The 16,669-nt window shown below is 37.8% G+C and overlaps 1 protein-coding gene across 10 annotated transcripts in view; it reads left to right on the top strand.

Annotated features, from left to right (window-relative positions):
• The window catches only part of Hipk (Homeodomain interacting protein kinase), a 39,305-nt gene extending 22,636 nt beyond the window's left edge, over window positions 1-16,669 (top strand). For 5 of the 10 annotated variants that reach the window (XM_019843108.2, XM_011147500.3, XM_019843109.2 and 2 more), the window contains 5 exons: window positions 428-706; window positions 6,697-6,868; window positions 7,081-7,304; window positions 7,832-8,152; window positions 13,164-16,669. In XM_019843108.2, coding sequence (XP_019698667.1) covers window positions 428-706; window positions 6,697-6,868; window positions 7,081-7,304; window positions 7,832-8,152; window positions 13,164-13,362 — 1,195 coding nt within the window. In that variant the 3' untranslated portion in view covers window positions 13,363-16,669. The remainder of the gene's footprint in view (window positions 1-427; window positions 707-6,696; window positions 6,869-7,080; window positions 7,305-7,831; window positions 8,153-13,163) is intronic. The other 5 variants (XM_011147495.3, XM_011147496.3, XM_011147497.3 and 2 more) reach the window with 5 other exon arrangements.

The raw sequence follows: 16,669 nt of genomic DNA on the forward strand, positions 1-16,669 counted from the left end.
ATGTTAAAAGTAAAAGCGAGAGAATCACCATCGTGTATTTATTTGTTAATCATCTTTCGGGGATATGCGCGACATCAAGCCGGCAAGACATCTTCGTGTCTCACCTTTAACGTACAACAATAAAATATTTGTATATTTGGTCACACCATGGGATGGACACGAGCAACTCGGGGATCTTGGATGTGAAGCTTGGCATGAAACGGTTATTGACTAACGCAAAAAGTCTTTTCCAATCAATAACATCACACACATGCACACACAATGCACATACACACACACACACACATATACACGAATCTTCAGCATGTGATATATTTGATGTGGACGCGGTGCTAACCTGCTGCAGTCGAATCACGCGACAATGATTGCGATTTTCATGTAACAACCAAGAGGGGAAATAACGTAGTGTCCATTCTCTGAATTGCAGCACACAATCAACTCCGCGCGTTGTGCAGACGACGATGCAGCAGACACATACGAGCAATCAGCAGCATACGAACGGACATGTCGCGACGCACAACAGCTCGTCGCACCGGGCGCAGCGCAAGAACGTCATCAGCTGCGTGACCGTCGGTGATAGCGACGGCGAGGCTAGCCCTAGCCGCACGCACGCCCATCTGTACCAACATCTGCCGCAGCATCCGCAGCATCAGCAGACCACGCAGTTGATCAAGCACGAGCCTCAGCAGCAACACCACGTTAGCAGGTAGATGTTTCACGGATGCTGATGACGTTAACCTTTACTGTACCTTTACTGTTTACACCTCCGAGTAATTTAATATGATACACAGCGGGATCCTAACGATTAAAACTGCCATTACGACGCATATTCTATTGGATATTTTGATTCGAAAAAATTGAGGATGTTTTTGAAATCTAAAATAAGAGCCAACAGCTTTTCTGGAATAATTTTAATACGAACATTATTTTGACATACGAAGCAGGGAATTTTTTGAAAAAATCGAACTCCAAGAAATTTCAAGTATTCATGATTATTATTGATATAAAAAAATATTTTTGATGTTTAACAGTTTGTTGAGGTCCACTTGACCCTAGGTGTACAGTAAGGGTTTTAATGTTAATCGGTTGAGGCGCTCGCGACTGAAGGGGGCGTCTAGCACAAGTTAACTTTCTGGTCCCGCAAGCGAAATTTGTCTAGTTGCAAAAGGACGGAAAATTTGTATACTTCTTTGCTCTATTAACAATGTAATAAGTTCCTCGCATCTTATTACACAATACCCTTGAAACACATATGTACACAATTACACACATACGTGCTCCATTTCAGTGTTATTTTTAATTTTATGTCTTTATTAATGACAACAGTAATAACGATAGAGACAACAATAACTCTGAACGCGGTGCAGTACTTGCATCAAAGATTTTTATCAATATTATCTCTGAGCGCTCCCAAGAGTCTGATAAATAACCGGACTGACGCTATAAAACATGAAACAATGGTCGCGTTGATATACATTTTTTTTTCTATATGAAATATGTTCCTTCTGTATCGATACAGCACTGGAAATGATAAAGTAATGAGCGACTTTCGGAGCTTTGATTTCGGAATGGCCCCGAGTATCTTTGCCACGGTGTGATTTTGATTGTTTTATTGTATCAGCTTTCTTTTGTCGGAATTTTCAGTTTCGGAAATACAAAAAAAATTGCTTGGCACTAAATCTGAAGAATAAGGTGGATTGTTGCGAAAAAGCGCACTTGTCTTCGTGCCAGAAACTGCTTGACCACGGTGCATTGTCATGCAAGAGAAATTAGCTGCCAGGCTCTTTGTATTCGGATTTTGCTCGTGTAATTCTTTTCTACAAACGTTTCGAAACATCCAAATAGAATTTGCCAGTAACTTTTTGACCCTCTGGAACAAATTCCCGCATTTCTGCACTATTTTGACACTTTCGTCGTCGTCTTTGAAGCGTCCGTAGCGCTCAAATAATTGTGCTCGCAACATACAATTTACCGCTATAACATTCCCTTGACGTTTCAAGTGTTTGCGCGATCGTTTTCTCAAAATAGAATTTGATACTTACTCTTCATTACATCACATTTACGTGACAGCGTCCATCCTTACTGAAATCTCGGTAATTGTTGAACGTATCGTTTAATTTCGTTAAAGTTTTAACAATTTGCAACTCGAATATAAGACAATCCACCAGAAATAATGTTGACGCTTATACTGTCGGTAACAAAAATTCAGGTTATTTATCAGACAGATTGTGTATGTTTCCACGAGCAGCCTAGATGCTTTCAAACGAGAGGAGTGAAGAAATCGACTGAAAAATGCAACTCAGCCGCAGGCCTGTTGCAACATAACGAAATACAATACGCAATATAAATGTATACAGTATTGTCCCATTTTAAATAAACCAGGCAAAAATCTCGAAAGATATGAAAGATACTAAGAAACGTTTCAGACAAAAGTTGTATGGTTTCAACAGGAACATAAAACAACTATATCATCTTGTTTATAGATGGCCCCATTTTTCTTAAATAGAAATCCTAGTTTTTTATTATATCATCCTTTTTTTACTTTCAATTAAGTTTTTCAACTTATGTTTGAAACATTTTTTATTTGCCTAATATTCTTTGAGATATTTAAGACAAATTTTTTCAATATTCAACTTACGATATCTCACTATTTGTCGGAAGAAAAAGTAGTACTAGACTTTTTTACTCTATTTGGTTTTAAGAATATATTGTTACAATAGTGTCCTGACTTTTGTTAATTTGATGATTTTGAAATTTTCAAAAGTCGATAAGTTAATTAAAATTAGGGCACTATTGTAACAATATAATCTTAAAATTAAATAGAGTAAAAAAAGTTTAGTACTATTTTTTTTCCGAGAAATAGCGAGATATCGTAAGTTAAATGGTGAAAAAGTTATTATCAAGTTTTCCTTAAATATCTAAAAAAATATTAGGCAAATAAAAATATGTTAAACAAAATGTCAAACAGAAGTTAGAATAGAATAGGAGTTGTTAAAATTAATTGGTAAAAAAAGATAATATAATGAAAAATTAGGATTTTTATTTTAAAAAAGTAATGATCAGTGAATATCTCAAAAGTGGCGTCTGTAAATCTGTAAACAAAATGATATACAATAGTGGTTTTATGTCCGCTTTGAAACCATATGCCTTTTGTCTGAAACGTTTTTTAGCATCTTTCATATTTTCCGAGATTTTTGCCTGACTCATTTAAAATGGGACACCCTGTATAGCAGATTATATAATGCCATGTCTGACCTGATGCGCACGTCCGCTTGTACACAGAGATAGAATTCGTTAAAGTAAAAAATAGCCCTGCACCATTTTGCAAATAACTACTAGAAAAAATTTTGACTTATTAGTGAAAGAAATTTGGTGAATGAATGTGTATATGTTGCGATGGGACGAGCTCTTTATAAACTGATCTAAAGCAGAATCTTATCGAAGATGTCTGAATAAATTGACAATCTCTTGGCAACGGTGGGCAGTACGTAATAGTTACGTAACGTTGGACCACATAATGCAAGCTTTTATCGCCTAGCTGTTACACGTCGCCTGTTGTTATCAGGAAATTGTCAATTGATTCGGACATCTTCGACAAGACATTACTTTAGACCTGTTTAAAGAGCTCGTTTCATCGCATCATGCGCACTCATTGTCCAATTTGTTTTTATCAATAATCTGAAATTTTACGATTGTTTGCAAGATAATAAGGAACTCTTTTACTCAGTTTGATGAGTTTGATGGTTCCGCATAAGTAGATGTGCTTAGATATAGATAAAGATGTTTGCAAAAGTTTCTAAAAACATAATAATTATTCTATATAAAAAATATGATACTTAATAGGTATAATATAAAATTATTTTGTCGTATCTAGATTGATCAGTTAGTTACCATAAATTATATTTTGGTAAGAGGGATTGTTGCTGGTAGCAGTAACTATCATCATTAAAAAGTATAAATTTTGACGTTCTGTGATCACTGTTTTTACATACGTCAATGCAGCATATCTTGTGTGTACGAGAAACAACTATCCAACGACTGATCTGACGACTTGTATTAAAAAATATTACAAACATAGACGTAATGCGAATGCTACACTTGTTATATATGTTATATTGAAGTTATGTTATTGTTATGTTACGGTTACAATCAGCAAGTAATGAAACAATATAAAACAGTATTAAAATATAGTTATCGTACTCGAAAAAGAAGAAGATAAAGTGATTAAGTCGATAAAAAGTGAAAAAATTGCATTTAAATCAAGAACATTTTCGTGCGATGATCTTCGATTTTCGGAATAATTTAACTCAACAACAGTGTATGGAACTGCTTGTTGTGGCTTTTGGTGATGAAGCAGCATCAAAAACTACAGTTTATCGCTGGTTTCAAGAGTTCAAAAGTAGACGTAGTAGTTTTAGTGATAATTTTCGTGAAGGCCATCCGCCAACTGCTGTTGTTCCAGGAAACATCGATACTGTTTGCGAGATGATAGAGATGAATCGGCATGTAACATATCGTAAGATTGAATCATCCCTAATCATCGACATGAAACAAATACATACATATTGCACAACATTTGAATGTAAAGAAGCTTTGTGCTCGTTGGATTTTCTTCACAATTTGACCGATGCTTAAAAACAGAACTGTGTGAAATGGTGCAAGGTGCTAAAAAAATTCAGTGGAAGCTCGTCAAATCTGGTACAACATCGTCAGAGGTAAACATAAAACGTGAACATATTCATTTAAGCCTAAAACTAAACACCAATCGGCTGTTTGGGTCTTTCAAAATGAATTGAAACCAACAAAAGTTATTCGTTCTCGAAATGTCTAAAAAAAAAAAGATCGTTTGATTCTTCGGTTTTACTGGTCATATGTTGCTATTGTGACTTTAGAAGATTGAAGAACAATTGATACCGTTTGGTACACGACAGTTTGTTTGCCAGAAATTATCGGCGAAGTTAAGAAAAACAACGCGAGAAGACGAATCATCCTGCATCATGACAACGCAAGCTCTCACCCAACAGCTGAAACGGTCGATTATTTGAAGCTTCAAAATATCGAATTAATGTCTCATTGTCCTTATAGTCCTGATTTATTACCTAATGACTTCTTCCTGTTCCCTATGATGAAGAATAAAATGCGTGGTCAGCCTCTTACAAATCGCACAAAACAAAAGAAAAGTGATTCTGTTGCACGATAATACCCGGTCACATGTTGCAAAAGTCGTCAAGGAAACATTGACAGAGCTCGAATGGGAAGTTCTTCCTCATGCCGCGTATTCTCCAGACCTGGCTTCGTTTGATTACCGTTTGTTCCATTGAATACAGCATGGCCTTCATGACACACGCTTTCGAAATTACAAAGAAGTTCAAAAGTGGGTGGATGAATGGATTGCTTCAAAACCTGAGTCGTTCTATCGCTACGGAATTCGTCTCTTATGAGAAAGATGGGAAAAAGTAATACAAAGCGATGGAAAATATTTTGATTAATTAATCGATTCATTTTATAATTGAAATAAATGTGTTTTTTAAGCGTGACTTTTTGGACGCACTGTATATTAGATGTTTTGGTTAATTGCCGCTGTTTAAAAACAGCGGCTGTTTTAAAATAGCGGCTGTTTTTCAGTAAAATATCTGGAAAACAAGACATTTGAGAAGAAAATGTTCGTACACGAGTTGTATGGTTTTATGGTTTCAAGGAAAACATAAAAGAACTGTATTATTTTGTTTACAGATGGTGTCACTTTCGAGATATTGACTGATCATTACTTTTCTTAAATGGAAACCCCAATTTTTTATTATATCATCTTTTCCTACCAATTACAACAACATTAATTTTAACAACTTTGTTTGAAACATTTTTTCATTTGCCTAATATTTTTTTAGATATTTAAAGATAACTTGGTAATTTGTTCAACATTTAACTTACGATATTTCACTAACTTTTTGTCGGAAGAGAAAATAGTACTAGACTTTTCTACTCTATTTGGACTCAAGAATATATTGTTACAATAGTGCTCTAATTTTTGTCAACCTATCGATTTTTGAAAGTTTCAAAATCATCAAATTAATAAATAAATAAAAGTCAGGGTGCTATTGTAACAATAAACTCTTGAAAACAAGTAGAGTAAAAAAGTCTCGTACTACTTTTTCTTCCGACAAACAGCGAGATATCGTAAGTTAAATATTGGAGAAGTTACCAAGTTTTCCTTAAATATCTCAAAAAATATTAAGCAATAAAAAAAATGTTTCAGACAAAAGTTGTTCAAATTAATTGGTAGAAAAAAATGATATAATAAAAAATTGGAGTTTCCATAAGAAAAGTAATGATCAGTAAATATTTCAAAAGTGGCGCCATTTAGAAACAAACCGATATAGTTATTTTATATCCCCCTTGAAACTATTTGTCTGAAATATTTGTTTATACAATCAAAAATAAGAAAGTTATTGATATGGATAACACACACATACACACACACATACACCTTAAAATGACACTCTGTATATTTTCGTCATACTGTTCCACACTCCAAGTGTTGAATAAACATGATTAGTCGCTAATTATATATTATCAGAATTAAATTATGATTATTTGTAATGTTAAAATATCTAATCTCGTATTTTGTAAAATGTACATGTAAAATGTGTTTGGATTATATCATACACACACACACATCTGTATCTTTCATACCCGCAGCAGCAGCAGCAGTTCAGGGTACTCTTCACAGTCACAAAAGAAACGGCTGTTAGCGAAGGTACAGTCCGAGTGCAATATGGTGAACGTTGCGACGAAACCGGAGCCCGGTGTCGAGTATTTAGCTCCGCATCCGTGTCACGCGCCAGCCTGCAAAGAGCCACCGACCTATCAGGTAAGTCACTGGACATCTCTATCGACACCTAATCAGCTATTCTCGCTGTATCCCAAATTTGTTCGCGATTTTCTCCGGGAGTCGCGGATCCGTTTTTTTTCTTTTGTTTTCATTTGGCATCTTGCAGAATGCTCGAGGACCGCCCGTCAGCCGGTTTCTTTCCTCACTTCCTTCCCTTCTCCCTGATTAATCTGTAGGTAATGTTTTTCTAGGATGACGTCTATGACATGCATGACTACTTCTTGCAGTATGTGACCACGAGTAGTGCGCACCCCCACCTTCAAGAACAGCATATCGTGTACACGACTGGCACGGACAAGCGAGTGTCTTGGCCCGGCAAGCGGGCGGAATACAAGCACGAGTATGTTCAACCACCGGCCGCTCACTCGAGAGACCATCAGAAGTGGGTCGTAGCCAATCCGGTGCATCAGTACAGGTGAGTGTCCGCTACCTCGGCATGATCACTTCTCTCGCCCGTGCGTCTTTCTCATCGAGGCATGTAGCATTAGTCGCGAGGCGAACTTTGGAACGATTTTAACGCGACGCAACACATAGACGACGGTGCATGCCCTCGTCGGGTAACCGACGTGTGTTACACGCATGCGAACTTTCTTCTTCCTCGCCGGGTGAAACGACCGAGCTGAGACGAAAGTGACGAGTTTGACTCACGCACTTTGGGCAAGTAAACGGCATGCGAGAATCTTCAGACGATTCTCTGAAAATAAAACTCACCTCAATCAACTAGTTTACTCTCTCCTTCACCTTGTTCTCGAACTTCGGGAAAAGAACCGGAAGAGAGAGAGAGAGAGAGAGAGAGAGAGAGAGAAAGAGGAGCTTGCGAATGCCTCGAAAGCGCGTTCGTAGACGGCTCTTCCGGTCCCTCTTAAAGAAACGTATTGCAGTAAGTAATGGAGGCATGTAAATTGCATAACGACGGGGTGGGTTTTGTTTTGCCTGTTGTAGGCAGAGCCAGGTAGTGGGTACGGCGGCCCATCCGAGCCATACCCACAGCCATCACGGACATCCGGCTCACCTGAGTCCTGGTGGCGGTGGCGGAGGCAGAAGTCCTGCAAGCGGGGCAGTGATAGGGAGTACCCAGCACCTGGGGCAACCCCTCTACCAGGAGTACGCTCATGTACGCTCAAGGCCCCATGCGGTGCCACCGCCTGTGTACGTTACCGCTGCACCGTCGCAGGCCGCCACTGCTATCCAGCAGCAACAAGTGCCCACCTATCAGGGATTTACACCCGGGTGGGTACCTAGACATCTAAATGACACATGCATGTGTGTACCATTTATTATATCTACGTTCTTCTAGAATTAACTATATATATATACATATATATATATATAATATATATATATGTATGTATATATGTATGTATGTATCACTGTATATATGTCGTTTGTGTGCAATTTCTCGAAGTAGAGTCGCGATAGTGAGCTTCTCTCTTGTGAGCACTGCGTATCGTAGCATGTAACGTTTGAGTCGGAAGAGGGTACTCGCAGGAAATGGGTGTTTACGTTTGCACACTCTGCGAAATAGTACATTTTATCGTAGATTTGTCTTTAGTATTCTGATCCTTAGAGTGCGAACGATGCCTAAAGGCGACATTCAGTATCAATTGTGAGCGAGCAAAGTGGGATTCCATAATATACTAGACTGAGCCTCCAAGAAATGGACAGATAGATGCTAGTTGTACTTGGTAGCACTTTTAACATTTGAAGTGAGATTCGGATATATATATATATATATATATATATATATATATATATATATATTCGATATATATATTTATATGTATGTATGTATGTATGTATGTGTATATATATATCGGAGTATCTAATATTTTTCAACAGTCTAATATTTCGAAGACTCATTTCTCAGTATACTATAGAACTCACTGATGCGAACAGCATCTTTAGGCTAACCTCATGCATTAACATTATGAAAGTGAGAGTTTCCACATACCTCGCAGTCTAAGGGTTAGGAAAACGATATAGTAGTATTCGCGTAATAGAGAGTTGCACAGACTTCTCGCATCACAGGAATCGCGCACTTGGGCCTTTTATAGATGAATTTATAAGAAGGAATTCTTCCCGTGTTACTTTATTCGGTGTTGCGGAGAAAACTTCTCAGCAAAAAATTATTATGTATAAATTTCATCTCTATATAATCGCATACAGAGTGTCTGACGCAAAACACAATGTGTTTGTATATGTAGATTAAGTCAAATTGAGCACAAAAGTCCTTTACTATCTTACGATCTTTGCGTTGACGATAATTCGCTAATCTTCTTTAATTAGTAACTTAAAATTGTACGTAGTTGTTTGTAAAATAGACGAGGACTTTCTTTTTCAGTTTGATTTGACCTAACCTACTACGAGCATGTGACGGCAGATGTCGCCATCATAGTTCATCTATCGTATTATACGCGATCATTCATCGATCTTCTTTAATTAGTAACTCAGTTTTGCGGCAAAATGGAGTATAGTACTTTTTTATTCAATTTGCTCAAATCTATTGTATATATAAAACATGAGCATTGTCGGGTCTTGCATCTATATATAATTATATGTTTAATTATGATTATACATTCATATCTCCGCTGCAGGTAAAACTATAAAAATTGCATGAAAAAGTCGTAAAATATAACTTCGCAAACAACCACGACAGCTGTTAAGATATTAATTCTAGAAAATTGGAAAATGAGTGTGCATGAAGCGATAAGACGAGCTCTAGGCGAGATTTTATTCGAGATGTTCAAGTTTATTGACAATCTCTTGGCAACGACGGCTGGCGTATAATGCTGGGCAGTATCATAATGCAGCTTCGCACTATTCAGCATGACGCACTGCCGTTGCCAAGAATCAGACATTTTGGATAAGACTTTAAGAATTCGTTCTACCATATCATGTACACTCATTCATAATTTTTTGTAATTGATATCTCAATAGTTAACATGGTTATCACAGTTATAGTTTGCAAAATGGTAAAGGACTTTTTCGCTTAGTATGATTGGATTTATTTGCACATGAACAAATGTATAAAGTTGCGTCACATATTTTACATATATGTCTACGACGGAAACGCGTGATACAAAATCGATAGAAATGCTTTCTTATATTTGTGGCATCTTCCGATGTCGACGTTACTTGAGCGAAACCATTTTCTTTTTTTCATTCAGCATTCTTTTCTATGTAGACATGTATATAACTTCCTATGCGATCATATAGAGGCGAAATTCACATATATGATTATATTTAATTATGTACAGGGTATATAAAAAGAATCAGAACAATGATGAAATATTTTGAAAACTGACCATTTTAGAAAAAAAATGTTTCAAACAAAAGTTGTACAGTTTCAAGGGGGACATAAAACAACTATATCATTTTGTTAATAGATAGCGCCACTTTTGAGATATTCACTGATCATTATTTTACTAATCATTATTTTTCTTAAATGGAAATCCGAATTTTTTATTGTATTATCTTTTTCCACTAGTAACAATTTTAACAATTTTAATAAATTTTGTCTGAAACATTTTTTTATTTGCCTAATATTTTTTGGGATATTTAAGGAAAACTTGGTAACTTTTTCAACACTCAACTTACGATATCTCGTTAACTATTTGTCGAAAGAAAAAGTGGTACTAGAAACTTTTACTCTATTTGGTTTTAAAAATATATTGTTACAATAGCGTCCAAACTTTTGTTAATTTGATAATTTTGATATTTCCAAAGTTCGATAAGTTAACAAAAGTTAGGGCACTATTGTAACATTATATTTTTGAGACTAAATAGAGTATAAAAGTCTAGTATTATTTATTTATATTATAGTACTGTTACTATTTATATTATAGTACTATTTCTTCTTTCGACGAATAGTTAGCGAGATATTGTAAGTTAAATGTTGAAAAAATTTTCCTTAAATGTCTCAAAAAATATTAGACAAATAAAAAAATGTTTCAGACAATAGTCGTTAAAATTAATTGGTAAAAAAAGATGATACAATAAAAAATTGGGATTTCCACTTAAGAAAAGTAATAATCAGTGAATATAATAATCGATAATTGCGCCATCTTTAAACGAAATGATGTAATTGTTTTATGTCCCCCTTGAAACTATACAACTTTGTCTGAAATATTTTTTTCTAAAATACTTGGTTTTCGAGATATTTCACTGTTTCGGTACTTTTTATACATCTGTATAAATATAATGTTATATATAATTATATGTGATCATATGTAATCATTTTTTCCCATATTGCTTTTTATTGACTTCACTTGGGACAAATTTGTTCTGTGTCATTGTAAAGCAGTGTTTATTTATCATTGCGTTATATCAGAATGTTTATTAGATTTCGCGTCAACAGTGACGTTGCATTAATAATGAAAAGTATGTCATTCTCCTCTGCTTCCGGTTTAACCCTTTGAGTATGGAGCATTCAAAGCTAAACACTTACTACAGATATGTTTCAAAATGTACCGACAGTGCCGAATAATCCATAATGTAGATAATGTGAACTATAGATTCCCAATGCCGTCTGCACATTTCGGAATTTAGCTTGTGAATTAACGATATGTTCGCTAAAAGAGAAATGCTTTAGTTTGTCATAAATCAATCGGTAAAGGAAATAAAAGAAATTTCTAGAAAATCGGGAACAATGCATCAAGGCAAATAGAACTTTCATTACTGTTGCTAGAATACATAAAATAGTATGAACGTATATGTCCATCGCAAATGTTGATAATTATCGTTGCTTGTACGCCACAAAGTATAAAGCAGGTAGCGCGTAGAAAAACATAAACTGTAGAGCACAGGTCCATGTTAATAATCGTCACTTGAAACTGGCTTCAAGTGAAACACTTTGATTGGGGTTTGGAACGAGATTTGGATTTTTCAGTGTGAATCGCGATTGTAAATGTAACGCCACGCATATTATGTGTGGTTCAACTGAGCTTAGATTTAACTCCAAATTCGGGTCTGAAAATTTTCTCGAGACCAGTTTCAAGTACAGACTATTTAATACAGACCTTAAGCAATAAGCGAATTAGTCGGTTGCATTTGAGAATTATGGAGAATATAATTATTCTTTAATTTCTTCGGTTTAATGATACACAGAGAAGCATAAGCAGCAAGACTTAAATAAGACAGAAACAGATTGATCAATCACACAGTGTCGAGAATTTTAAATAGGCGGTCTTAGCGTCGGAGGCGCATAAAAAATTTAAATAATAAGACTTATAAGCAGTAGGAAAATTGATCAATCACAATGGATTATTTTCGGACCATGGAGAGAATAATCAATTGATTAGTCAATTTGCTCACTACTTAAGTCAGGGGTTCCCAAGTCGGGGGTGCTCGCACCGCCTGGGGATGCGAGGAGAAGTGATTGTAATTAATAATGATGATAAGATGAATTCTGGAATAATCCTGCATTTTTATCATCAGATTAAAAAAAATATTATTAAAATTATATATTTTATATCTGTACGTATATATTCATCACCTATCACTATGCGAAGCTTGATATTGTGGATAATAATTTTATAATATTAAAATAATAGTTAATTTCTATAAAACAATACTATGTAATAATAAATTATTATAAATTAACTTCTTACCTTAAAATCCTAACAACTAATTTTTACCATTAAAATAAACGAATAATTTTTTTTGTAAAGGGTGCGAAGGTTCATTAATAAATTTTTAGGGGTGCGAAATACAAAAATAGTTGGGAAACCCTGGGTTAAGTTTTACTGTTTACCGCTTTTTATGTACGTTTTTTCTCTAAGATTTTCATGTTAACATTGCAGCCTGTGATCGGAGCAACAAATCGCTTATTGCTCGTCTTATTGCTACGGCCCTGAACTGAAGAAATTAACCCTTAAACATAGTCGATAATCAACGCTTCAGACGGTCGTCGGACCCGTATACACATCCATAGTATTCAAAGGGTTAAGAGTAGAGTAGAAAATTTGACATATCAACACGGAGACTCTCGACGCTACATTGTATTTTTTTTTATCGCGTCGAATTCGTCGGCGCGTCTTTTGTGCGGGAAACCAAGGAAGCCAAGTGCCGACTTCCTATCGGCGAGCAGTCCCGAGTGCGGAATCTCGCAGAATGCCCGCGAGTCGCCGATTGTTTTTCGTACATCCTGAGTTCACCCCCGAGAAGTATACACCGTATACGAACGATTTATATATATTATAAACAAAATGTATGATTTCCTTTTTTTTAGAGCTTTATGGAGACTTTCTAACGTACGTTATCCCGTTTTTTACAGCTCGTCTCCATTAACGTTGTATGATTCTAGTCGAGCGTTGCCACCGCCAGCTCATCACAGCTCGGCCAGACCGTTACTGGCGAGTCACGCAGCACATCCGTTGCCTGCGCATATGCAGCCTACAGCCGTTTACGGATTGACCCCGCTTTCGCCAGCCAAGCACCAATACCAACCTTCCGGTTTGTGGTTCACCGAGTAAATTATTTCCGTTGAGCCGAATAAATGAGAATCGTACGAGCGAGTCGAAATGCGAACGAACGACCGCACGATTTCTTTCTGGGAACTTACGAGCCGCTCGTGCCAATCCATTAAACGCATAAACAATCCGATTTAACGGAGAACGCAGAGAGAGAGAGAGAGAGAGAGAGAGAGAGAGAGAGAGAGAGAGAGAGAGAGAGAGAGAGAGAGAGGGAGAGAGAGAGAAATGGAGGGAAAGCGAGAAACGAAAAAACACGTTCCGTCATATTCCACATTTTTTCCGTCTTACTGTCGTGTTCGATCAGTAAGCGAAGAACGTAGCGACGAGGATGCGCCTCCGAGTCGCTATTCATGTGGATACTGTTATGTGGGCGCTGGTTCACCCGGAGCCGCCAGCGCGACACTGCGTGCACCCCCACGGGGATTTACGACTGAGCGGAACGATCGCGAGCGTGTTTGCCGAATGAAATCGCGAGAGAGCAAGGGCGCGTTTAAAGACAACCATGGAAAAAAATACTTTGACAATCCGTCCTAAGCATTCCCTTCCGATCGCCCTCGCGGAGAGCAAAGCGCGACGAGACCACAGTCGGTGTTGTAACTGAAATCTCTTTGTATATGTTTGTTACGTTTCTTACACGCCCGACGCGATATTCCACCGTCTCATTGCGACAATCTCAACGAGGAAATCAAACGAGCGAGAGAGCGAGAGAGAGAGAGAGAGAGAGAGAGAGAGAGGAAGAGGAAGAGAGAGAACATGCTGTAAAATCCCCATCCTAACGCGCGAGCGGTTACGTGAAAAAGGGAAAAAAATGAAAATCAGGAACAATACCGATCGATCGTGAAATCTCGTCCCTTTCGGCTCTCGTTTCTTTTGATTCTCCTTTTTTTTTTTTTTTTTGTAATCGAAAGCGACGTAACGACTCTTTCTCGGGACGCATGCGGCAATTTGTATATTTCGTAAGTTTCCAGAGATAATAAGACGGAGAGACGCGCGACGTTTCCGACGTTTTATTACTGAACGAGGGGAGTTTCTAAGGAGACGACAGGTGTACAGACCAAAATTTTCTATTCGAGTTGCCCGATCCGTTGAATTGCGCCTACACGCATGGTTCCTCTTTATTGTACATGTATATATACTCACACACACACATACACAAAACACACACACACACACACACACACATATATACGGGACTAGGCGGGCGGCTTGAATGGATCGGGTGTGTGCATTGATATAGGACGATAGAGATGTGTTGCGCATAGTGGCATTGCCGATTCGCGTGTGTGTGAAAACCGCTAACGAATTCGCCAATTCGTTTCGTGTGCGCGAATGAGTTTTGCATTTCTTTCGCGACGACGTCGCGTCGCGGGACACGCCGCGGATGTGTATCTGTGTATCTTGTTTTTAACGCTCGTTAACAAAACCGTAGTAGCGTACTAGAGTTCTCGGATCGCCGGAACCGCGGCGATTCGTTTTTGCGTGCCGGTGGGACTTTTCTCGTTGTATTAAGGATTTTGCTACCAGCAGTTGTATAACGCTTTAGTCTTTTACGGTATTTTATTTATATGATGTAACGGGCACTCGCAAGACTAACTACGGGGGGTAGCCGCGTTGTTCTAAATAGTTTGCAGAGAGTTACTCGAGTGTATATGTTAACACGGCCAAACACCACACACTGTACGTAGCAACAAACATACTCACACACACACACACACACACACACACACACACACACACACTTGACAGACACACTCTTAACTATATCACGTATTTGGAACTTAGGCGAGTTCTCCGTGTTAGAATTATTCAAGTTGTCGTAAACTTAGTCGTACGAGGAGCACTTGTGTCGGGAATTAACACACGAGGGATTTATAATCGAGTTACGAGCATCTTATAAGATAATCACACGACATCCGAATTGACGAAAGCTTCGATGTGCCTTTTTTGGGACAGTCTTGCTATTTATTACTTTCTCATATTATTGTATAATTATCATTTCGATTCGTCCTCGAGTCACCGTGATCGTCATCGTTTTATCATCGCCATCGCGTTGCACTCATCACCGTCTCCATCGTCATTATCATCATTGCTACTAATCATCGTTTCGTTTGTATTAATATTCGGTTTCGTTCTGAATTGTACAGATAACCACCGTGTTGCGGGCGACCTGCCTTAAGTTTGTTGCCCGAGGCGCGAAATTGTGACAGCAATCCCCTCGAAGGATTTGTGAATTGTACATAAATTTAACGGCCTTTCATTAATATTACTTTCTCATGCACTAATATTTCGTATTTTACGGCGGAAGTGATATTAAAGGGAAGTAAGAGAAGGAGAAAGAGGGAAGGAAAGGTTTGGGAGGGGGGGGGAGGGGAATGTATGCATCGCAGTACATTGCACAAATCAGTAAGGTGGAAAAGACAAATTGATGCGTTTAGAGATGTCTTTTCGCGAGATGTGCGGATTAGAATCGAGAAAGAGAGGGGGGACAGGGGAGAGAGAGATCATTTTTTGGAACATGATGGAAGCTATGGGAGAAGTATATGCCAAACAGCAATAAAATATCGTAATGGATCTTATTCTAAAGAATTTCTCATCTTGCTACATTACAGCAGAATCATGTATTGCGCATATTTCTTTTCGCGTGCGAGGTGCAGACTTCTTTCTTACATATATATATACATATACATACACGATAAGAACGTTTCACACACAGAGAGGGGGAGAGAGAGAGAGAGAGAGAGAGAGAGAGAGAGAGAGAGAGAGAGAGAGAGAGAGAGAGAGAGAGAGAGAGAGAGAGAATCCTATTTGTAGATATAGACTTGATGAGGAGGCGCGCGTGTTCTCACAATGTTTCGTTCTTCTCGTTCTCGGATCATGTTCTTCCTCGTCGCATTTTCTACGTTAGCATACGCAAAAAAAGCCGGAAGGAGCCAGCATCTCTCGCATCTCACCCACACGATTTTCATTCTGCGAACTTTCCGATTCACCGTTCTCTCCCTAAAAGTATATCGGTATCGTAGACTATACACCGCGGGATGCGGTTCTTCTTCGAATCACTTCAGGTGTTCTCATGTACGCAATCGCTGACACGTATATTTCGTGATGCTGTATCGTGTAACATTTAGGCGTTGTTTTTTGCTAACTTTATTAACGAATATATAGAGAATCGTAACGGTAAGATATCCAGGCGTATATATGGGATTACTTGCAGTATGTTGTCTAGAGCGATTCGCGTCTAGAGTTGAGTTCGACATATTTTACACGTAGAACGAAACAGTGGGAAACGGAAAGCAAGAGCGAGAGCGAG

Source organism: Harpegnathos saltator, unplaced genomic scaffold (assembly GCF_003227715.2).
Source record: "Harpegnathos saltator strain DR-91 unplaced genomic scaffold, Hsal_v8.6 scaffold587, whole genome shotgun sequence".
NCBI lineage: Eukaryota > Metazoa > Arthropoda > Insecta > Hymenoptera > Formicidae > Harpegnathos > Harpegnathos saltator.